This window comes from Sceloporus undulatus, chromosome 1 (genome assembly GCF_019175285.1).
Source record: "Sceloporus undulatus isolate JIND9_A2432 ecotype Alabama chromosome 1, SceUnd_v1.1, whole genome shotgun sequence".
In the NCBI taxonomy this organism is placed as follows: Eukaryota; Metazoa; Chordata; class Lepidosauria; order Squamata; family Phrynosomatidae; genus Sceloporus; species Sceloporus undulatus.
In genome coordinates this window covers 124,356,071-124,369,296 of record NC_056522.1, presented here as the reverse complement: position 1 = coordinate 124,369,296, position 13,226 = coordinate 124,356,071, and the positions used below count along the sequence as shown (strand labels likewise).

At 38.4% G+C, this 13,226-nt stretch overlaps 1 protein-coding gene across 3 annotated transcripts in view; it reads left to right on the top strand.

The window, feature by feature from the left end:
• The window catches only part of MEI4 (meiotic double-stranded break formation protein 4), a 92,633-nt gene extending 88,641 nt beyond the window's left edge, over window positions 1–3,992 (top strand). For all 3 annotated transcript variants that reach the window (XM_042446563.1, XM_042446555.1, XM_042446573.1), the window contains exon 5: window positions 2,742–3,992. In XM_042446563.1, the coding sequence (XP_042302497.1) occupies window positions 2,742–3,008 (267 nt within the window). In that variant the 3' untranslated portion in view covers window positions 3,009–3,992. The remainder of the gene's footprint in view (window positions 1–2,741) is intronic.
• The last annotated feature ends 9,234 nt before the right edge of the window (window positions 3,993–13,226 follow it).

The following is a 13,226-nucleotide window of genomic DNA, read 5'->3' as shown; positions in this document are numbered from 1 at the left end:
TCCTCAGATAATCAAATCTGCAAAAGTCAAAGCCACAGATGTGGAGGGCTGACTGTTGTGGGTCAACATGTAGGTGAATCTCATTGATTCAGTAGGTCTTTTCTACTCCGGAGCAACAATACGATTTAGTCCATTTGAGAAAAAAGGTGAGAACAAGTAAAAAAGAAAAAAGAAAAAAGAAAAAAGAGGTTGCCTACCTTATTTAGGGCAAAGGGATTCTCCTTGCTGATTCCAACAAGTGTGCTGATGTTATGCTACTGTTATGCATATGTGTTAAAGAGGAAACAGTGGGGTTCAGTGTAGGAGAGGCACTATCCGGAGTAGGTAGAGGTGATACTTCAGTTTCTTTTTCAACAGGGCTCTTGATGCCTAATATTTTTCCCCACCAAGGAAAACTGAAGGTGGGAACAACACACTCAGGCAGCAAGAAGAGTAACTAGAAAACAAAAAGACTGGGGGACACTGGAAGCAGGATATTTAAATCAGGCAAAGTAGTGGAAGGGAGAAACACTAAAAGTGAAGTAGACCAAGTTCATGAAAGCTTATACTACAATTTCTTCTACACATCTAGTCTCAAAGGTTCTATAAGATCCTTGTGCGTATTAAAAATTCATAGGAAGAGAAGACACGAGACCCTGCAATAATGAGAGAGCCAAGTGAGAATTAAGATACATCCATTTGTAAAGTACTGATCCAATAACAGAAATGGTTCCAATGTGAAGTCAAAGGCTTTCATGGCTGGCATCCATAGTTTTTTTGTAGGTTTTTCAGGCTATGTGGCGGTGTTCTAGAAGAGTTTCTTCCTGACGTTTCACCAGCATCTCTGGCTGGCATCTTCAGATGTTGGCGAAATGTCAGGAAAGAAACTCTTCCAGAACATGGTCACATAGCTTGAAAAATCCACAAAAAACTATGGAAATGGTTCCACTTCCACTTTTTTGGGAGGGGACACTTTACTTGCCCCCGCCAAAAAAATAACAACTCTGGATTTTCAAAATTTAAGCATCTGGCTCACTAGGAAGTTTGACAGTAATAGAATGGCATCAGGGATTATGGAGAAATCGTTAAATGCTTTCACTTTTGCAACAGGGTACCTCACTGCAGAAGACAGTAAAGATTCTAGGGAAGTGAAAGAAGCTTTTGATAACCGTTTTGTAGGGAGAGCAAGTGTTATATATGAAAGAGCAACATTTAATAGGAGATGCCTGGAGCAAGGGGAAACTGCAGAAGCTTTTATCACTGCTGAACAGTGTGACTATGGAACAATAAAAGAGGAGTTAATAAGAGACAGGATAGTTGTGAGCATGACGTGCAAGGCAAGAATGCATAAACCCACTTCTCCGCTAGGCAGTGCAAACAGATAAAACTTTAGTGGGAAATTGTAAGGGATTCATCAAAATGAGGAAGCAAACCAGTTATCAATGACATCTCTTGTCTAAACACATGGTAGACTTGATCTGAAAGAATGTCAACTATAGGATAAGAAACAAAATGATAACAGCAGTCTCATCTCAGCATTAAGCACAGGTTTGAAAAAAGTAATTGATTTCTGTTATTCATTATAGTGGCTGAATAGTAATTTATTGTCAGTGCTCTTCCAGTGTTTTAAAAGGTAATTCATGGCATCAGTTGGTATATTGCCTGTTACTTTTAGTTACTTAAAAACCCTTAGGGGTAAACAATAGAATGGCATAAAACCTTTTTGAAATGCTCATATACTTCCAAAGATGCATTTTGATCATAACTTTGAAAGCTAAATGGAAGACATTACTCATTACACCAGTAAAGGGACTTCATTCCCACTTGTTCATGTGACTTTGTTCTACCCTTGTTAAAAAAAAAAAGCAACTTGTTTCCTACAACTGCATTCCTTGTAATTTGGTACTTCCAAGATCCAGTCACGTGCAAAACAAATCATTATCAGAACAGTTGCAAGTGATAATATTTGAATACACTTTCCCAGGAATATCAAATTTGGACAAAAAGATACAAACACCCTTAAGGGTGGATGTACACTGTAGAAATAATGTAGTTTGACACCACTTTAAAAGTATCCTGTAGAATCCTGGGATTTGTACTTTTACAAAGTTTTTAGCCTTCTCTGCCAAAGAGTGCTGGGGCCTCACAAAACTACAAATCCCAGGATTCTGTAGGATAGAGCTATAGCAGTTAGTGATGTCATACTGCATTATTTCTACAATGTAGATGCACCATAAGTATGACATTATAAAATCTCTACATAATTCTCTACCCTTTGTCTAAATGATTAACATTATGAAGATACTCTGGTACATCCATGTTGTTTTTCTATAATTCTGTGGGACTTGTCAGTCTCTTATACTAAAAGAGACTTACACTAAAAGAATATTGTAATGTATCCATTGTGAATCATTTTCTTTAAAAAAAAGTATGCCTCCTATGTGGAGAGTAAATTTTCTAAGAACTGTTTCATCTATGTATGTTTATCACTTGGTGATTACTGGAACATTGAGTGGTTACTTGCATCTGTGAATAAGCCATCATAGATCAAACACCACAGATAGAATTCATTATCACCTCAGACACAATGTTTTTTCCCATGCAATCTGTTCACACATGCAACTTTGAGTCATCACATACTGAGTAATGTGAAAATCAAGTCATGTGAATGCATGTTTGAACTGGCCTTAAGTTTCTTACCTTTCATCCAAGCAACAGTATTTTATACTAAAAACAGTATCTTGGTTTTCTTTTCTTCCTAGATTCAAGCCAAGCAGAGTATACAATATGAAAATATTTTCTTTCCGTGTAGAATTTTAGAACAGCTTCTTGAAACTGAGACAGAACAGCAAAACCTTCCCAGTTCTGCCTGCGATGAAGAAAAGAAGAAATTTCTGCAAAACCTCAATCAAGCTATTTTTCACCTTTCTGATCAATTTCCCTTGTTCTGTATTTATTTATGGCGAATAGGCACTCTTTTGAATGCAACAGAAATAGAAACTGGTGAAAGAAACTGTCCAGCATTGTAACATTGCTGGGCATTAGCAAGCTGAAGAAGGAGCCAGCCATTAAGCGTTTTTCACCACTGAAAGGATATATGTCATTAGAGTAAGCATGAAATCCATTGGCAGCCATGTTGATGCAGTTTCCTCTTTTGGTATCAGAATTGTTTCGGTAGGTATTTAGCAGTTCATGATGATGGTGGCAAAGGACTTGTTTATGTCGCTTGAGGTTGAACAACTTTATTCTCAATATGAAACTTTGAATATATTAAATTTGTCCTGATATTTATTAAAACATATAGTGCAATCGGATGGAGGGGGCAGTGTTATCAGTGGGTGGTGAAAGGGTGCAGCCCACACCAGGGGACACCTCAGAGAAGGGGTGACACCCAGTTGGGCCCCCCTCCTGTTGTGGTGAAGGGACAAGTGCGCCCTTGTGGCTCCATCACTGGCCTAGCTGTCTCCCTGTGGAGGGAGTCGGGGCGGTGTCAGCAACAATGGAAGGTGGCAGGTGAACAAAGGAGCAGGAGGGCAGGCCACCACCATCCATCCCCTACAGCAGTCCCCCACATTGGGTGTCACCACATCTAGTGATGTCACTGATTTGGGACATAATATTAAGAACTTAATTATACATATTTTGAACAGTAGAACCAGTTCAGCATGCAGTTTGTTTCAATCCATTGCATTGTCATCTTGGTTAGGAGTCATTCTTGGTGGGATATCACTCTTCTCCACTCCAGCCTCATTTTGCATACTGTCCCTAACTTTTTTCAGGAAAGAGGCCTATCCAGTTTGGCACTGGAAAATGCAAAGCATGTGCTACACCCCACCTCCTTCCACGTAGCTGTAAAACACCTCTAGAATTTGACAATGGACTGCCATATTACCTTAGAATGTGGTGCTATGTGAGAAATGCACTAATGGGATTTATAGATATTGAAAATGAAAAGTTTCTTTATCTAGCTTTATGTTAAAACTATTTGCTTTTGCTTTTGTTATGAGTTATGAACAGTGTTTAATAAAAAAACCAACTCATACTTGTGATTAAGTCCTAGGTACATTAGTTTCTGTTAATACCAAAATAATTCATCTGAATCATGATAATACTAGTGACAGAGGGAGCAGAATAAATATGCGTATATAGATATTCCTTCTCAAATTTAATTACTAGATAACGAATTGTTCTCTACAACATCTGCTGATAAGCAAAGCAAAAATGAATTCAGAGATATTTTTTTCCTGTTAAGTATTCTGTTCTTTCCCAGAGTGATATGATATAACTGACTTTAATTAATTAATTACTCCACATAAAAGCAATCTGTTGAACAGGCACCTTATGATATAAATCCCATCTCTAGTGAATTCACAGTAGTCAAATTACTGCCTTTTCAAGACAAATAGAATATTGACAGTTCCCTGAGACATACTTATTCATTCAGTGAAAATTATAACATGAAAAAGAAATTTTATCTATGCTTGTCCTAGAAATAAGTGTTGCTTTTGCCCCATAGTACCATGGTATACAGAGTACAACCATTGGTAAGGGAGACCTTTTGCAGCTCCGCACAAGATCTGTAACAAAAAGACATGAATTGCCATAATTACGTTGCCTCCAGTTGTTTGCAATAGCAATAATGTCTATATAATAACCCTCTTCGTACTTTAAGCTTCCATGTGAAAGATAATTCAGGTAGCTTCCACATGGGAGCTTAAATATGTACACATGGATTAATTGAAACCAGTGAAAAGAGTTTAGAATAAGGTATTGCTGTACGTGTGGCAGCTATGCAATAATACCTGAACATGTCCAACATTGGCTCAAGGTAAGGACCAAACTAGATGCAGTGTCATTCGTACAACATGGAGAGGCATGAATATATTTTAAAAGAAAGGGCTCCAGTATGAATTAACCCTTTGTCCAAAAACAAAACAAAACCCTCCACTGCGAGTCCAGATAGTGCAGGCAGGCTACATCAGATATTTGAATCGGAAAAAGAGCTCCAGTGGAACAAATGAAACTTTTTTTTTAACCGGTAGAAACAGAAAGTGCCCATTTTGGGACCACATGGGGATTAATAATAATGGAGGGAAACAAATATTGTAAGCAATCTTTAAAACAGTTTTTCCAAATAAAAATTCTTCATTTAGCTTTGGGGACTTATTTACAAACCGTCCAAATTAGCAATAATGTTTGGTCACCTAATTAAATCCTTTATTAAAGCATTTTTTTTAAAAAAATGCTGTTGATTAAGTCTGTTATAAAGTTCTAGACATGATAAAAGTTGTTATTAAAACCACTCAAGCTTTACAGGAGGTGTATTAAATAGAGGAGTATTAGTGTTTACAGTTTTAAAGAAGTTGCTGATTGAACATCAAGTTTTTGCACTTTGAAAATGCTGTGTAGCCTAAACATAGCCAAATACATTGCAGACAGCAGACAGTTGAGTAACCAGACATGTTACTCAACATAGGGGTTGTGGTTTGTAGTCAACTGAATCCTAAACCCAGAATTGAACTGGGATTATTCAAACAGTTTTGAAAAATATCAGAATCGAGGTAGGACTCTTCTGAAAGTGAGCTGAAGGTGAACACTTTTGAATATTGGTTGGCAATTTGGATTCAGGAGGACATCGAGAAGACATAGGTAGTGTGCCTCTGAAAATGTATCTGCCAGCAATCTCTGTATTAAGAAAAGAGTGAGAGGAAACGTGGCAAGAGGAGATGACGGATTGAAGTGGGGAGGGAGCCATCACTCACCTACTGATTCAACTGAATAACAGAAGAGTCAGCATGGCATAGTGGTTTGAGTGTTGGACTATGACTTGAGATCAGGATTCATTTCCCAACTTGGCCATAAAACCCACTGGGTGACTTTGGATAAGTTATACTCTTTCAGCCCAGTGGAAGGCTATGGTAATGTCCTCTGAATAAATCTTGCCAAGAAAACCCCAGGATACTTTCATCTTAGGGTTGCCATAATTCAGAAATGACTTGAAGGCATATAGCAACAACAACAGTAAAAGTCTGTCATTGGATCTTGGTCTAACCAAAGGGTGCTCAACAGTGGCTCTTTTTCTTCCTGGAGAGAAGTGACCAGTGCGGGTCCCTCAGGGTTCTGTCCTGGGGCCAGTGCTATTCAACATCTTTATCAATGACTTAGATGACAGAATTGGGGGTATACTTATCAGATTTGCTGATGACACCAAACTAGGAGGAGTAGCTAATACCCCAGAGGACAGGATCAAAATTCAAAATGATCTTAATAGATTAGAAAGCTGGGCCAAAGCTAACAAAATGAATTTCAACACTGCACTTAGGGGCAGAAAAATGAAATGCACCGATGTAGGATGGGGGACACCTGGCTGAACGAAACTACGTGTGAAAGGGATCTAGGAGTCCAAGTGGACCACAAGTTGAACATGAGTCAACAGTGTGATGCGGCAGCCAACAAGGCCAATGCGATTTTAGGTTGCATCAATAGAAGTATAGTGTCTAGATCAAGGGAAGTAATAGTGCCACTCTATTCTGTTCTGATCATGCCTTATGAGGAACGACTTAGGGAGCTGGGGATGTTTAGCCTGGAGAAGAGAAGGTTAAGAGGTGATATGATAGCCCTGTTTAAATATTTGAAGGGATGTCATATTGAGGAGGGAGCAAGCTTTTTTTCTGCTGCTCCAGAGACTAGGGCCCGGAGCAATGGATGCAAGCTCCATGCAAAGAGATTCCACCTCCAGATTAGGAGGAACTTCCTGATAGTAAGGGTTGTTCAACAGTGGAACACAATTCCTTGGAGAGTGGTGGAGTCTCCCTCCTTGAAGATCTTTAAACAGAGGTTGCATGGCCATCTGTTGGGTATGCTTTGATTGAGATTTCCTGCATGGCAGAGGATTGGACTGGATGGCCCTTGTGGTCTCTTCCAACCCTATTATTCTATGATTCTAACATGATGGCACCATCTTATTTTTCATTAAGGTGAAAGGGAGTCTAGTCATATAGAACAGATACACTGATTTTTAGTAAGAATCAAAATGAGAGATAGAAAAAATTGGATTGTTCAGGTGGCCATACATTCTGTGAGTTCTGAATCTCAATTTCTTACCAGTATACATGTCATTAAATCTCCCTCTCCTACAATTGCTTGGATATGTATCTTTTTCTTCTCACTTTATTCTTAATTATTTTTTATAATTAAACTTGGTTAGCTAATGACACCATCATTAACACAGGAGTTAATTACCCAGCCATGTGGTAACTTATTCTGATAGCCCTTGAGTATTTATAGCTAAAGGGGATAATTAGCCAGATTTATTTCACAGAGCTAGGATGTGAAATACTTCTGATCATTTACAGTAATATCAAATCATCAAACTGAACATTTTGACAGCTATTGAATATTTTACACAGCCATGACCTAAAATCAGTTCTGGTAAATATGAAAGAAATTGTCCTGCATAAACTGGAAAAAACAGTCCAGTCTTGATATACATATCTTGGTACAGTCAGCTTTCTTTCAGGTGAAGAAGTAGTTTGTCTTGCAAGGACAATTTATAAAGAATTGCAAGCCAAATGCAATTCATCAGCCATGGACATCAGCCTAAGTGCCTCCAATCAGTAGGCATTATGGAGAGATGAAACAAGTTGGTGGTACTTAATCCTGATCACAAATAATGCCTGTGATTTCAGGTTCCAATCTGCTTTCCTTCAAATACTTAAAAGGCTCTATACTTACCTTCAACATGGATGTGGTTGACTTTACCTGAATGTTATTTATGACTACTCCTCACTGTTTTTCTATTCTCCTGCTCCTTTCTCCCTTTTCCTCTCTCTCTCTCTCTCATTTGTGCCATTGGGTTTCTCATTTCCTCTTCTAGTTATACGGTTTACACACTATTTTGTATTTATTGTGGCATTCTAAAATACTGAAGATGTTACAAATGCCAGGGCAGGCAGAAATACAGAAATATTCCTCCTCATTTAAGCATTGTTCAACACAGAGGAGCCATAAACATTATTTTATCTTCTGGATCAGAAAGAGAAGCCGCTTTCCAGTGTTTTCCCCAACCAAAGGATTCTATCAAATTGGACACAGACTAGCCAGAAGTGAAATGTCTCAAGTCTAATCCTGATGGTTTTGTTTTGATACTCCTAATTCTTGGCTCAAAATAGGAAGGCAAACGTTCTTAAACAAATGCATACCAGAGCCTAAGAGTCACTTAAGGCAATAATTGGAGCAAGCAGCATACAAGAATCCATGCCAGTCAAGTGCATCACAGGAAGTGTTTCTGACACTTCTTGTTTACTCCCTTACAAATTTTCAATAAAGCTGGAAAAGATTCTAGAAGATACCAATGCTTTGAGATGTCAGTGCATCATGCTGCAAAGTTAATGATTTTTACACCTGTTAGTTCTTGTTATTTTTTGTTTGCAACAGAGATGAAAGTTGGATTTTGTAGCTCTATTTGATACACCATAGCCCACCACATGTGCATCCTAGCACACATCTCCCCATCACACCACTACTGTTTCAGAGCCACCAGGGGCTTGGAAGGGTAAAATTGCCCCCCTTCCCCAGCACAATAGAGCACACCTGATTTATCGCCTTGCACATCTGTTTGTGAGAGCCAGTATGGTGTATTGGTTTGAGAGTTGCACTGGAGATGAGGGTCTGAATTCCTTGTTCAGCCATGGAAATTCACTGGGGTGACCTTCAGCAAGTTACACTCTCTCAGCCTCAAAGGAAGGCAAGGACAACCCCACACTGAACAAATACTGCCAAGAAAACCCATGCTAGGTTCATTGTAGGATCATATGTCAGAAATTACTCGAAGAAGACAACGACAGCAACATCTATTGTTATATAACTGGAAGATACAGTATTTATTTACAATTAAGTGGTAATTCTCATTTTAAAAAAACCATTTCAGTGAGAAATATGAGAAAGCCTCACAGAAAGGGATGTGTGAGTGCCCAAATTTCTTGCATTTGCCTACTTCTGGGTTAAAGTGATAATAAGCAACATCTGCAGTGTTGAAATCAGAGACAATTAGAATAAGAAGAGACTTTTGAGGTCATCAAATCCAAGTCTCTGCTGCATACAGAATGCAGTGCAAGATAAATGGCAACATCTAATACAGGCAGACAACTTTTGCTTAAATGCACCCAATGAAGAAAAAACTACCAGGTCCTGAGGCAGTCTGTTCCATTGTCAAACAGTTTGCTTCTTTTTTTTTTAATGTATAAGGATGTATCTTAATGTTTTGCTGAAATCTGCCTCCTGCAATTTCCACCCTTTGTTGCTGGTCCTCACCCTTGAAGTAACAGATCCCAAATTTTTGCCATCTTCCACATGGCAATCCTTTGAAGACAGCAGTCATCTCCCTCTTTAATCATCCGGCTGACTGGCAATTTCCTTTTCAATCACCACCTAGTAAGAGTGACACACAGCATTTATTGCTGTGATAGATTTGAACTGTTTATTTGGGCTCATGTCTAAAAACACACCCAAAATTTCTTGAATTCTAATTTAGCCATTAAATTACCTGGGGAGAGAGGATGAACCACTGGGCAGTTTACTCTTGTTGAACTTACTCCTGTTACCCTTGAACTGATTCTGTGGCGGCTGCTCATTTACAACCCAAATGTTATCCTGTGCTCAAGCAGCTAACAGACAACTGAAAATAATTTTAACAGTAAAAACAAAAATTGGCACAATAAAAATGGCTTCTTGTGTGCTGCTGCTGCTTTGTATCGATGCAGTTGAAGCCAGTCCATATAGATGCACTGTGCAGGTGTGAAATAACCCATTTGTGTGAATCACAGAGGCCACCAAGAAGAACTACAGTTACAGGTATGTAACTTGCCATTTCTCGTGTGCTGGTTCTTATTTGCATTGATGCAACTGAAGCTAGTCCACATAGCTGTGGTTGCTACTGATATGTGAGGTTTTCCATAACTAAAAGAATAAAGATCATTGATGTTGTGAAGGTAATTTCATGGATATTCAGATACTCCACAAACATTAAGGCCTGCTCCCATACCAACAATATATTAGCCATGTCTCTCAGAAGTTTCCCATTCATATGCACAATGAAGTACATATGCAGTGAGGATCCTGCCTGAGTTAATGAGGGTTCTTCTTTGTGTGAGGATCTCTATGCAATATCAATATAAGGCCTTGTCACATTCACCAAATGCATGGATGGTAGGAGAGGTGGCCATCATGCATAGTTGATGGTGAGGTGGGACATGACTAAACTGTATAACCTCTTGATGTTCTCATATGTTGTTTTGTGGGAGTTTATTTGACACCTATGCAAAGATGAGACTCAGCTTGTGTGGTACATCTTTTTTGTGAGTAGTTTGGACACTGTAGCTCACCAGATGATTCCAGCATGGCAGGAGAATCTCAAAAACATGAATGCATGGAGCAGGGAAATACAGTTTGATTTCTAATACAGTTCTTTTATAGAAGTTGGTGGCTGTGAATTTGTCCCCCCGCCCAATGGAACAACTCCTTAAGAAGCAGTAGCAGTGTGGTGCTTTCTTTCTCTCTTGGTTTATGAAAGTTGGAATCTTATCTCTCAATCTTTTATCTGTCATCCCACCTAAATGTTCAGAGCCCAAACAGATAGTTGCCTTTGGTCTATCTGGAACTTGTTTTGTTTTGTTTTTCCCCATTGGGAGGATGGTAAAGGAGGACTGGATAACGACTCAGTTTTGGATTGCAGCAGCCACCTTGAGTCCCTGTACAGGGAGGAAGATGGGGTATGTAATAATAATAATAATAACAACAACAACAATAAACAATGAATGGGATTCTACTGTAGTGATCCTACTGTAGATGTATGTGCTTATGTACAACAGGCAAGGTAAATAGTTGCCTCCAGAATCACTTACTGAGTGTGTGTGAAGAGCAAGACTTCTGTTAGCCCAGATCTGGAAAGATAAGATTCCTACAGTGGAAGACTGGCTGATAAAAATATGCAACATAGCAGAAATGGACAGACCCAAGATTGATGTGTGACGGGAATTTGGGGGGAGTAGGGGAAATAAAATACTAGTATAGAATTATGGAATATTTGAAGCAGAAATGAGGTGATTTATTGATTATATACTCTCAATAATAATAATAATATAACAACAACAAAAATGGGGGAGAAGACAAGAAATATTAATTAGTACCATCAGAAAAAGATAGACACAGTACTATAAAAGATAGACATTTAGTTGAAGTATTTTTTTTCAAAACCAAATACTGTAAGACAGAAAGTTAAGTAAATGAAATTGTATGTAATACTATTATGTGTTATATATTAGAACAGTGATTCCCAAACCTTGATCTCCCAGATGTTTTGGACTTCAGCTCCCAGAATTCCTGACTGTTGGCCAATTTGGCTGGGGCTTTTGGAATTTGTAGTCCAAAATATCCAGAGGACCAAAGTTTGGGACTCATCGTATTGAAATGTATGGGAATGTCTAGGAATGTTTGGGTTGTCGTATTATATGATTGTTGTGAAATTGGTGGTTTCATGTTAATCAATACGTTGGAAAATTTTTTTAAAAAAAGAATTATTTTTTTAGAAAGCCTAGATCTATAACTTTGGCCACCAAAATTGAAATCATAGGAAAAGTGGAGGGTGTTGAATGGAAGAAATAAAAATCATCCCAGGATGCATTTTGGAAGACGCTTTTAAGTGGCCTGTAGATTGCTAAGCAGTGTTAACATCCTACTAAAACATTTTCAAATATCTGCTTTGTGTGTGCTTCTGTTTATTTTTATCTCCTGATGCATTCTTTCCATCCACATAGCTCACGGCCTGTTTCACACAGAAAGCCCTTGAGTACATGAAATTTGAATGTGGCAGTCAGCCTTAGGCTCACAGGACAGAAAGCTCAGAATGAGGAATGGGAGCCTCAAAGGTAGACAGATGCCTGTTATAGCTTAAATCTTTGATCTTATCCTTAGATCAACCCTGATGTTTATTGTTTGGCCTGAAAAAAATATTAATCATGCCATGTGGAAATAAGGAAGAGGGCTAAAATACCAAAGGAAATAGCAATTGCAGGGGAGTGTGGTAAAGGTAAAACTCATCAGTTTTTTCTGGATTGCAAGTCCCAAACTCATTTACTTTTATCCCACAGTTGAATGAAATGGCAAGCATTCACAAAGTCTTCAGTTACCAAAGTTTTCAGATTCGTTCCACTCGCCAACCATTTAATTGTACTAGATTGTCTCCACAGGTTGTTTATGCAAACACCAACTCCAGGGTGCTCTTACTCACTTTCCTCTTATGACTTTTTAACCAATCCTTAAGTGTATTATTCATGTAGTAAGATGTCTAATACATCTGACAAGTACAATAACATGCAAAATTATTGGTGGCTTCAGATTTTTAGACTCATGACTGATTCTTCCTACAAATCCTTAAATAAAAATACATTCAGCCAGAAGTGTGGAACAACAAAATAAAGATTTATTGGATGACAGATATCAAGTAAGTAAGTTGCTTTTATACAGTGGGCCCTTGATAGCCAGTGGGGTTTGGTTCCAAAATCCATGGATTCCAAGTCCCATTATAGACAATTACACAGTAAATAGTGTCCCTTATATAAAATCGCAAAATCAAGGTTTGCTTTTTTGGACTTGTGTGTGTAAGTGTTGAGTATGTATGTATGTGTGTGTGAAGATTTTTCAAGCCATAGATGGTTGAATTCATGAATGCAGAATCTGTGGATATGGAGGGCAGACAATTTCACTGCAACAACTTTGCCCTCAATTCTTTACTCAGCACTTCACTACACATTCATTTCATTTATTATGGCAAATACCCAGCATAACTACATATTCAGCTCCCAACTTACTCTCTATTTCGATCTGACCATACCTCTCACTGCCCTTACTTCAGGCTGCTGTCACAATGTAGAATTAATGCAGTTTGACGCCACTTTAACTGCCATGACAAAACTACAAATCCCAGATTCCATAGCATTGAGATTTGGCAATTGCAAAGTGTCAAGCTGCATTTGTCAGATATTTAGTACTCTCTCACTCACTCACTCTCAATGGTGCCACAACAAACTACAAAACGCAGGATTCCATAGGATGGTGCCATGGTATTTAAAGTGGTGTCACACTGCATTAATTATGTAGTATAGATGCATGCAACCCACTTTCTAGCATTATTTGAGGAGATGACTGCACAAGGGTACTTTTGCATTGTAATGGCACAGTTTGTTTAATGC